Raw genomic sequence first — 12044 nt, forward strand, 5'->3', positions numbered from 1 at the left:
GACCACACTTCTATTTGAAGCTTAATCTTTCTACATGGTAATTGTGTGTGTGTTAAGGAGTTTAGAGAAGTCTCCATCCATCAGAGCACACTGACCTAAGACACAGGAATCACTGCTTTAAATAAAGCCTCATGCACACACATTAATGTTTGTTACAGATATTCTATAATGCTATTATTTGCATTTGTGTTAAAATCATACCTCAGTTATGTTAAATCAGAGTGAAATAAAAGCATGACCCAGGTAAGTTAAGTAAGGGACAATGTACATCCAGCCAGTTGTTCTCTCAGAATAAACCCTGACGCGAGGAAACACCCCGTGCACTCAAACCACTTATTACACAAAAAAGGTTGAGCTGAAGGTGATTGGTACAGGGCTGACTGCTGTAGCCCGGATGAGCCTGTGTCATCAGCTTTTACCTCAGAATGTTGCGACTGACCAATCAGAATCATGTATTCCACAGAGCCGTGTAATCAGTTAATTAGTTCAATTTAAATGAAGATTTGCATGATTAAATCTTGTTTCTTGATGTATGTAATGTAGTTATGGAAGAGTTGGTGCGGGGCAAATATAATTTGAATGCACCTCATCTCAGATGTGCAGGGCGAATATGAAGCCAGTGGACATATTTCATAAATGCAGATGGATGGAGGAAAATGTTTCTTAGGAATAGTTAAGGTTTCCATCTCTTCACTGAAATAAAATCAGTGTTTGTGTGTGTGCTGACTGTCACCTTATTCCTGTCTGCTTTCATTGATGGTTTCACATATTTATTCACATGTATGTCCTGAGAATAAATGTAAACAAAAGGTTTAATTCCATCGGATATACAAATATGTAGAAAATGTAGCTTGAGATGTTGTATACACTAAGGCGTTTCGGAGATATGCTCATGTTCATTGAGAATGGATTGACCAATCAGCTTGAATCCCATAAGTTTTTGTTGGCAAGATCTAATGTTCTGGTTTAGTTTCTGTGAAAATGAGAGCAGCAGTCTGGCCGGAGTTTGAAAAAGATTTTTTTTTTGTGTTTTGGAAAATTAAAAATGGTAAATGGCAGGAAACCTTCACGATAGGAAAAAAGTGTAAACCCTTGTGTCAGAGATGAGGTAAGATCCCATGCCCTGTAGATGGTGAAACACATGCCATCTTCATCCTCTCTCTCTACCTGTACTTGTTGAACAACGGCAGTCTCTTCCTGCTTTAATGCTCTGCACTTTTGTGATGCAAAGAGAAGACCACCACTGGACTGATGAATAACCCAAAAATCACTGTGCATACCTATACATAATGCTGCAAATAGCATTGGACAATGTCCTAACTACATCATGAAAATATTCTGCCTTGCACAAGTGTCTAAGACATTCATTTGAGCTGGAAAGGCCTCAGACTCAAGTTGAGGAACCCATGCTGTGATGTGATGTGAACACAGGTCCCACTACAGGAAGTCAGACCCTCACGCCACCCTCATGGAGTCTGTTTCTGACCGTTTGGACCACTGGAGCTCCTGTTCCTCTTTGTACAAACCCATGGGGAAAATGCATTGCTTGTGGTTGTTTTCCCTCAGCTCAGGAGACTTAGATGAGATTCTCATATATCTCCCATTTTAGTATCCACAGCATTTCAGATTAAATAAAAGTAGACACAACTGAGACATGAGAAAGTTCTGAAAGAAAGGAATCCAAAATGACAATGAGAGAGGAACGTGTGAGAAACATGGAAGATATCTTTAGTGTCTTGCTGTAATCTCTAGCAAGACTCCACTATGAAAATGTTTTACTGCTCAGAGATTGCTGTTGATATTTTATTGCAATGGGGTTTTTCTCCTTTAATGGTCAGGTAAGAACCTTCAGCTGGGACTCAACCCGTGCTGTTTGAGGTGATGTGCTCCCACCAGGCCACGGCTCTGACAGAGGGTGCTTTAGGCTCAGGAGACTAAGGGCCCATTCTCTTATGTCTCATTGAGATATCAGCTTTGTCTTAAGATATCTTCAGTTTTATTTTAGGAGAAACGTTAATATTGAAAATACTAAAAGTATGATTTAAATAGCATTAAACATTTCAAAATATCAAGGATTACTAGTTTAAATCTTTAAACTTATCTTCAAATTATAGCATTGTAAACACCACCACTTACAAGTGCAAGATGTTTAGTTTAAGAGCAATACTTATTTTTATTTTTTTATTTTTTTACAAATGTAACACTAGTGCTACCCATTTTGCATGTATGTAAATATAGGTTATGGTTTTCTCTGTTAAATCACTGTACAATAAATCACTGTCAAAATAAAACAACTTCAAATTTGACAATGCATGTATTGTCTTTGATTGAAATGGTGTAGATAAATAATATTGAAGCTAACCACATGGAAGAAAAATAAAACAAAAGCGATATCTCTTTACCATTTCAAATATTTCTCCTAGTAAAAGAAAAAAAAGCCAATCCAGCGATTCACAGCGCAAAGTTGATGTATTTCCTCAGCAGCCAGCACGGATCAGCTGTAGCCATGACAAAGTGAATATTGTCCTCTTTTGTGAGACCAAATAAAGTAGCTTTGCTTTCACAACCAAACAGCGTCTCCACAACATGGCAGCAGCAGCGATTTAAAGTTAAGCCTTCTTTCTTTGCATGGACGTTTTCCATATCTTGCATATCTATGCACCAAGAGCTTGTAACACTCCAAAGAGAAAGGGAAACTTGAAAATACATCATATGACCGCTTTAAAGGAGACGCATGTGCGAGAGTTTTTGTCTCCGGAGACAAGTTTGATCAGCAGGAGACTCAAGCAAAAATCACAATTCGATCTTAAAAGAACCTCATTTCTGTCTAGGAGAAATATTTGAGATGTTAAAGAGCTCTTATTTTTTGATTTCCTATGGGAAGGAGCAGATTCCGGTTCAGCTGCTTGTTACCCTTCTACAGTCCTTGTCTCTCTGTGTTTCCAACATGCACCTGAATCCCCTTGCAATGGGTGCCATCCTTGAGGAACTGGATCACCTGTGCAACCTTATTGAGTTGCAGATAATATCTAGTAATGACAAGGACCCTAACAAAAACCCCAAACTTGGGGTAAAAAAAAATAAAAAAAAATAAAAAATGTACATTTCAGTTAATGAAAGTCGTTTCACGTAAGAACATGACTTTGGATCAGTAAGTCTGTAAATGCATTTGAGAAAAATGTATTGATCTAGGAGGTTCTTAGTACTGAGCATTAATGTACATAGCCTTTGATTTGTTTGTGACATGATATCTTGAACATACATAATGTTATACATTTCTTAATAAATGAGAAATTCACTGCAATTGTCACCATCCTTTATACAAATTAATTCTTTTTTTCTCATGAAGCTTAAGTACAATACTATATTCATAGCTTCCTCCATGATTGCCAGCATTATGATGATGCTTATTTTGCTCAAAGTAATGATGCCAGTTTCCATGTTCATCTGCTCCAAACCCAAACACACTAACCTGGGAAAGAAAGAAAGAAAGAAAGAAAGAAAGAAAGAGAAATAAACAAGCAAATAAATACATAACATCCAAACTTTTGTCCTAAATATCAGTTTGAACTCATTAGTATTCATAGACATTTGTATGTAAATTGGTCATGGAACCTTTTTGAAAGTGCTAGAGGTTAATCTTTACTTGCCACAATATCATAATTTTCACAGGGCATGCAAATCGATTCAACCGTTATCAGCACTGGCTGGACGCTGGGAGGTGCTTTGGAGTAATTGTTTTCTGTGCAGTTGTCTAGGCCAGTGCTTCCCAAACCTGTCCTGGAGGACCCTGCTCTGCACATTTTGTATGTCTCTTTAATCAGACAGACCCAGTTTAGTTCTTGCAGTCTCCATTAAAGAGCTGATGAGTAACATCAGGTGTGTTAGATGAGTGAGAAATACAAAAGATGCAGGTTTGGGGAAGCACTTGGTCTAGGCAGCAGTGCAAAGCAGTTCTTAGCCTTCATTTTCATTTGTATACGTTTAACATAAACTTTAAGGATTAGTTCAACCAAGAACGAAGGTCACGTGTGCAGTGGGGCGTCAGAGCAGAGCACCTGTGTGAAGAGATCGAGGAACTGTACATGGGGCTTCAGAGAAATCTAAAACATTGCTCAGAAAAATATAAAACAAGCTCTGGCAGATTTCCCTCATTTTGTTTTCAGTATGTGCCTTTATGCATTTGCGGGACACTTTTAATTCAATCTATTGTTTTTATTCCCTGGGAATCGAACCTGTGACCTGGTGTCATGAACACTGTGTCTGCAGACTCCGCACTAGGACCTAGGGCATAGCTAATATAGCATAGCAAACATCATAGGTTTTACCATCTATAGCACCGTTTATTTACCACTGGTAACATAACACAAAGACATATATTACTCTATAGGGTAAAGTTGATTGGTTATTTATTTTTTTATGATTATCATTTTTCTTCACGTTGAAAGACATATAAGCCAATGGAATCGCTATGTGTGCTAGATGGACCTGTTTGCATAACATAACATAACATAACATATCAATTCTTGGCAATATTAAGATTGTTAATTTTAATAGGGATATTATACTGTTGGTATATCATACCATTACCATCCCTCATACAGAGTATAATGATTTTGTCATAGCTTGAGATGATTTGAGAAATCCAGGTGATATTTAAAGAAAAGAGAGTTTTTGTATGGTAGAATTTACAATTTTCTCCAATTAGTCACTAATAACATGAACGTGTTTAGCCGTACACTCTCAGAAACAAAGAAGGTACAACAGGTTTAGGTTTAGGGATTGGCTTTAGTCTATATTTTTGGACAATAATGTTGATCCAGGATCATCAGAAGATGTTGATCCAGGAACATGTCTTACTTGGCTAAATCAGTAAAAAAGGCAGTATCCTTTCAAGGGGGTACTAATAATACCTTTTAGAACATGAAGCATCTCTAAATTCCTAAATTAAGTCCCCTAAATCCTAAATATAAATGAATAAATGCAACATGATAAAGCTGTGTCATTTGACTAGCATGCTTCATGTGCGATTCGTATCAGATCACACTGTGCTTCCGAACCATTTTATTTCTACACAGAATATTGTATTTCTAAGACACATTATAGTATATCATCACCGACATATAAAAGAGATTGTGTGTAATAAGATTTCTTTCACTTCAATATACCCTGCCCTTTCTGAAATCACACCCTAAAGCCTTCTATAGTAAACTATTTGTGGTGTCTGAAACCATAGTGGACATCAGCATTCAGTCCCATGATGCTTATCAAACTCTACATTGGGCCCTAGTCTTTTAATAATCTACAAGTTAATACTCTATCATTTTTACCTGGTCACAGATGTGCAAGGCAAATACGAGTGTAATAAAACCAGTGGATGGGTATCGGCCGTGTTTCTGCAGCCAGCGCTCTTGAATATATTTCAGAAAGCCAGGATGGAGGATCATCACCTGATGCCGAAAAAAGAAATCAGACCAAAATCAGATATATAAGTATTATTCACATCGAACAGTCACTCTTCTGGGTGAATGTATGATAGGTTGTTTTATATGTTGAAACACTGGCTACCTTATCCCTGTTTGCTTTTATACTGGGTTTCACTGGAACATACGTTCTAAAGAGAAAGGAAATAATGCTGTTATGGCATATTTTGAACAAATGCGGTGCTTCTAGGGCAAAATGTATTTACGGTATGTAAAGGTGAATAGTGGTCAACATAAAGAAATAAGAATAAACCTACAGGCTGAAGCAGGAGAGTAGGCACTGATGAAATAAAGTGATGTCTTTATGGTATAACTGATGAAGCATGCTTCAAAGTAAAAGTAATGACAAATTTTACACAAAACTGAATTCACAAGAGCGTGGTCATGTGTGCTCATTTGTTGAAGTGGTCTCACCGACTGATGTGTTTGGTCGTGAAGACGCTGATGAGCCACTGCAGATCCACAGTCTTGAAAGGGATCAGCACCAGGTGAGTGGAGTTGTCCATGTCCACGGCGCTCTCAGGGTAGATGATACGGTGAGTGGTCTTAGTCCCCACATCCCGCTCAAAGCCCTCGGTTGGGCCCTTATTTATCCTGAACAAATGATGAAGGCAAATGTTTCATGTGCCCTTTAATGCAGTACACCTGTTTTCCTTTTTATTCATTCACTAATTCAAGTCTAATTCATTCCGCATTTTGTGTGTATGTGCTATACAGTATTGTTCAAAATAATAGCAGTACAATGTGACTAACCAGAATAATCAAGGTTTTTCGTATATTTTTTTATTGCTACGTGGCAAACAAGTTACCAGTAGGTTCAGTAGATTCTCATAAAACAAACAAGACCCAGCATTCATGATATGCACGCTCTTAAGGCTGTGCAATTGGGCAATTAGTTGAAAGGGGTGTGTTCAAAAAAATAGCAGTGTGGCATTCAATCACTGAGGTCATCAATTTTGTGAAGAAACAGGTGTGAATCAGGTGGCCCCTATTTAAGGATGAAGCCAACACTTGTTGAACATGCATTTGAAAGCTGAGGAAAATGGGTCGTTCAAGACATTGTTCAGAAGAACAGCGTACTTTGATTAAAAAGTTGATTAGAGAGGGGAAAACCTATAAAGAGGTGCAAAAAATGATAGGCTGTTCAGCTAAAATGATCTCCAATGCCTTAAAATGGAGAGCAAAACCAGAGAGACGTGGAAGAAAACGGAAGACAACCATCAAAATGGATAGAAGAATAACCAGAATGGCAAAGGCTCAGCCAATGATCACCTCCAGGATGATCAAAGACAGTCTGGAGTTACCTGTAAGTACTGTGACAGTTAGAAGACGTCTGTGTGAAGCTAATCTATTTTCAAGAATCCCCCGCAAAGTCCCTCTGTTAAAAAAAAGGCATGTGCAGAAGAGGTTACAATTTGCCAAAGAACACATCAACTGGCCTAAAGAGAAATGGAGGAACATTTTGTGGACTGATGAGAGTAAAATTGTTCTTTTTGGGTCCAAGGGCCACAGGCAGTTTGTGAGACGACCCCCAAACTCTGAATTCAAGCCACAGTACACAGTGAAGACAGTGAAGCATGGAGGTGCAAGCATCATGATATGGGCATGTTTCTCCTACTATGGTGTTGGGCCTATTTATCGCATACCAGGGATCATGGATCAGTTTGCATATGTTAAAATACTTGAAGAGGTCATGTTGCCCTATGCTGAAGAGGACATGCCCTTGAAATGGTTGTTTCAACAAGACAATGACCCAAAACACACTAGTAAACGGGCAAAGTCTTGGTTCCAAACCAACAAAATTAATGTTATGGAGTGGCCAGCCCAATCTCCAGACCTTAATCCAATTGAGAACTTGTGGGGTGATATCAAAAATGCTGTTTCTGAAGCAAAACCAAGAAATGTGAATGAATTGTGGAATGTTGTTAAAGAATCATGGAGTGGAATAACAGCTGAGAGGTGCCACAAGTTGGTTGACTCCATGCCACACAGATGTCAAGCAGTTTTAAAAAACTGTGGTCATACAACTAAATATTAGTTTAGTGATTCACAGGATTGCTAAATCCCAGAAAAAAAAAAAATGTTTGTACAAAATAGTTTTGAGTTTGTACAGTCAAAGGTAGACACTGCTATTTTTTTGAACACACCCCTTTCAACTAATTGCCCAATTGCACAGCCTTAAGAGCGTGCATATCATGAATGCTGGGTCTTGTTTGTTTTCTGACAATCTACTGAACCTACTGGTAACTTGTTTGCCACGTAGCAATAAAAAATATACTAAAAACCTTGATTATTCTGGTTAGTCACATTGTACTGCTATTATTTTGAACAATACTGTATGTCTAACATACGATTTGTCAGGACTTTTATAGTAATCCTGGCTGTCTTCACACAAACAAATTCATATTCTGTATCTGATTTGGTCAGTAAGTCCAGTTCTTCTGAGCACTTCGCAGTCTTTTGAGGACTGTGTCTTCTACATGTTGGTTCTTCTGGACCTTAGTGCATGCTCTGACATGCCCTGTTTCTGTTTGCAGAGGCATTCTTGTGAGATATTTCAGGAGTTTTGGAAACATATTGTATTTTAGAAGCATACACCCCATGGCTCCTATTTAAATGTACTTTTTAATGCAAATATCTCTATGCAAAGTTAGAACTGCCCAGAGACATTGACTCCACAGTAAAACATAAACTTTTGTTACATTGTGCTTACAACAACACCTGGACCACTTTACCATTACAATTATATTGTGGCTGATTTAGCATTTGTTTTAATATGCAACTGGCTATGCTAGTAACACATAATATACAACACAAGCCTTAGATGAACTTAACATTATAGGACTATGGAGTCTATATGTAGAGAGAAGACAGGTAAGACAATGCAGGGAAAGGTTATTCAGTGAACAGCTCTCTCACTCACCTAATGACAAGATCATGGTCATCAATGAGCACACCGTAGTGGGATCCATTGAGGTTCCCAGAATTCCCCACTACAGCACATGTTCTGCAGCGACCTGGGCTAGCATCAGAGTAATCTTCTTCATTCGGGAAGATGCCAAATAACATCTCAGCTACTGCTTCGTAGTTCACTCTACTCTTGTATTGTAGCTTCTGTTCAAATATTACGGAAGAACGCTCATGAGTAACAGAGCTGTCTTCTCTGCTATACTACAAGTTTAAACCAATGGTTTCCAGTAGAACAAGCAACTAGGCTGTTTTTCTTTCGAGGTATCACACACTTAATTTGGCAGTAACAATTAATGCCAGTGAAGACACAGCATAAAGAATCCTAAAATTGTGGTTATATCGGCTAAGACACTTACTTGCCACCACCAATAAAGGGCATTGCTGAGTATGCAGTTGTCCTTAGTCAGTAAGGGTTGGGCGTAGGGGTCGTAGCGCTGCTGGAACCAGGTGTCATGAGCGATGTCTGACACACACGGACTACATGCACACGCTCCAAAGAGAAGTCTTTGTACAGAAGCTCGGGAGAATATAAAGACACAGATGACCACACTCACACTTAAGATGATGTTTCGGGTTCTTTTGGCCCCAGAGCACAGCATCTTTTACACATCTCTTGAGCCCTTCAGCGAGAAAAGTATTTTAGTAATAAGAGTAAGTATGTATATATAATATTCTTATCACAGTACTTGCCCCAGGCATGCTAAAACAGCAAGCTATATTGTTTGAACTTTTAAAGTTATAACAGTTCAGGTTACATTTGTAAATTTGTCCCCCAGAATTGCTGATCAAACCAATATAGGAATAAATAACAGTATTCCAGCAACTAAAAACTGCTGTCATTCAAAATGACTTTACCTATAGTAACTGTCTTGTAAAAAGGTTGAACATCTTTGATCAGAATCCCTAATCTTTGATTTGCTTAATTGTGTAAATAAAGCTTTGCGTTTCAACCCACCTGTGCAGATGTGGAGAGCAGAAGTACAGATGCGCATCTCAAGTGTTTCATTATTAATCTTTCTTTCAGTAGCATAGATTAGATCTCATCAGTGAGTCCTGACGTTCAGGTAGTTAATGGTTTGAACGTGTGTGTAAGTGTGGGAGCGTGTGTCTGCCTTTACATAGCAATGGAAATATTTGAATAACTACAAATAAGCCTGGCAAATTCCTGCGTGTTTCTCTCTTTTCAACAGGACATCTAGTCTTTGACCTTCAAAGTTAAACACTGACTTTGGATTTCAACTTAAAGTTTAAAATGCTCAAATAGAGCTTAACTACTACAAAATGGTCTTTTGGATGCCTTAATTGTGAATGCACATTCAAGGAATGGCAGTAAAGAAACTGTTAGTTTTGGAAATGTAACATGACAATGAATGATATCAATTTAATTAGCATGAAATGTAGCATATATACACACACACACACACACACACACAGCCAACTCACCTCTGTCCAGTGCCTCACTCTTAAACTATTCTCATCCCATACTAGGGATGGGGGGAGTTCTCTGGGTTGGGGCTATATTCAGAGCTCGGAGCCCACCTTCAGGACAGCATGCAAAATATACTTACTATTTGCTAAATCCTATGTAAATGCGAACTTTAGATTTTCCCTGTATTAAGAGTGATTTTGCCATGTTTACCTGTAAGGTGATATATTATCACACACATACATTCTCTTTATATAAAATGTCAAGTGTTTCCAGATTCTAATTGTTTTCATACATTCACACATTTCTACTTTATATGATAACAGTTCATATAGGGAAATTTAATATATGTTACAGTATGGGAAAGACCAAACCATTTGCATTAGATTGCTACAAAGGGAGCAAAAAAACAAAAACAAAAAGAAATTCTGAAGATCTAGTCAGTGTCACAGGTAAGTTACTAAGCAGGCCCATATGGCAAAGATATATCTGCTTAGTAACTCAGTCATAGCACAATATCTTAATATTGTTTAATTAATAAATAATAATAATTATTATTATTATTACTAAATAATTGTAATAAAATAATACTTCCTATAACATTTCTTATGATTAATAAAAAAAATATATCTAGTGTTCAACAATGGTAGTAGTTTGTTATTTCCAGGTTTAGATGTTAAATACCAGATTTCTTGTGTTGTAGAAGAACAGCTGTGAGTCAAAGCAGAACATCATATGCTCACAACTCACTGGATTTCCATGAATTTGACTTGCTTTGAGACACACCCAGCTTTATGAAGAGAGTATCACCTCCAAATTATTTAGTTTGTTTTTAGTGATGAACTTGCACCACGCTGAAGATCGTGTCTAGCTTACATCTAGTCTTATGGAGTACTGCTAGCTGTTTCTGTCTTTAGGGAGAAATTCACTTAAAGGGTTAGTTCAGCCAAAAATGAAAATTATGTCATTAATAACTCATGTCTTTCCAAACCCGTGAGACCTCCGTTTATCTTCAGAACACAGTTTAAGATATTTTAGATTTAGTCCGAGAGCTCTCAGTCCCTCCATTGAAGCTGTGTGTACGGTCTACTGTCCATGTCCAGAAAGATAAGAAAAACATCATCAAAGTAGTCCATGTGACATCAGAGGGTCCGTTAGAATTTGTTGAAGCATCGAAAATACATTTTGATCCAAAAATTGCAGAAACGATGACTTTATTCAGCATTGTCTTCTCTTCCGTGTCCGAGTGCGTTCACAATGCTCTGCTGACGTGTTATTTTTGTTATTGGGTGCACCACAAAACACGTCAGCAGCGTCACTGCAGTCTTCTGAACGCACTCATAACAGACCCTGAAGAGAAGACAACTATGCTATTTTTAGACCAAAAATGTATTTTCCGATGCTTCAACAAATTCTAACTGACCCTCTGATGTCACATGGACTAATCTGATGATGTTTTTCTTACCTTTCTGGATGTGATTGCATTCATTAAAAACAATATATAAGAGTCTGGCTAAAATGAATTTAAAAATAAACGTAAACACATCTATACATCTCTCATTCAGCTCAAATGCAAATATTTCTCACAAGTGGCTCCAGACGCGATCGCTTACGCAAGGCAAGTTTATGTATATTGCACATTGGTATTTCAAAGTGCTTTACATAAAAGAAAGTTAAATAATAATGAAGAAAAATAATCACAAAAATAAAACAAGCAATTTAAAAAGTTAAAAACATATTTTTTATTACTTTTTAAAAATGAATTTAAAAAGGTTAAAAATAGAAAATTATTTGACATAAAATAAAGTGAATACGTAAAATACAGTGCAATCAGTTCGGACATCGCACAGTGCTCATTCAATAAATGCACAGCTAAACAGATGAGTTTTGAGTCTAGATTTAAAAGTAGCTAATATTTTAGCACATCTGATCTCTTCTGGAAAGGACCTGAGGACTGGAGTGATATGCTCAGATTTTCTGGTTCTAGTCAGAATCCCTGGCAGCGGTGTTCTGGATGTCTTTCTGCTGGCCGTGTGCCCTATATCCTCAGTCTCGTTTCTACGGCGTTGGGCATTACACCTGAGGTGGTCTCCACAGCCTGTGTCCGCAGGTGTCTGTACAGACGACTCTGGAGTTGTTACACCAAGTTTCTATTTGTGTGTGTG

The 12044-nt window shown here is 37.7% G+C and overlaps 1 protein-coding gene across 2 annotated transcripts; it reads right to left on the minus strand.

The window, feature by feature from the left end:
- Positions 1-2967: 2967 nt before the first annotated feature.
- st3gal1l3 (ST3 beta-galactoside alpha-2,3-sialyltransferase 1, like 3) lies at positions 2968-9175 on the minus strand. 2 transcript variants are annotated; one of them, XM_026290165.1, is made up of 7 exons: positions 8810-9175; positions 8407-8597; positions 5898-6077; positions 5741-5809; positions 5569-5614; positions 5331-5450; positions 2968-3472 (listed from the first exon to the last, which is right to left on the minus strand). In XM_026290165.1, the coding sequence occupies exons 1-7, from the start codon at positions 9050-9052 to the stop codon at positions 3308-3310; spliced, it is 1014 nt and encodes a 337-aa protein (XP_026145950.1). In that variant the 5' UTR covers positions 9053-9175; the 3' UTR covers positions 2968-3307. The 2 variants fall into 2 exon arrangements, with proteins under 2 accessions (XP_026145950.1, XP_026145951.1); XM_026290166.1 differs by lacking the exon at positions 5741-5809.
- Positions 9176-12044: the final 2869 nt, after the last annotated feature.

Source organism: Carassius auratus, chromosome 19 (assembly GCF_003368295.1).
Source record: "Carassius auratus strain Wakin chromosome 19, ASM336829v1, whole genome shotgun sequence".
In the NCBI taxonomy this organism is placed as follows: Eukaryota; Metazoa; Chordata; class Actinopteri; order Cypriniformes; family Cyprinidae; genus Carassius; species Carassius auratus.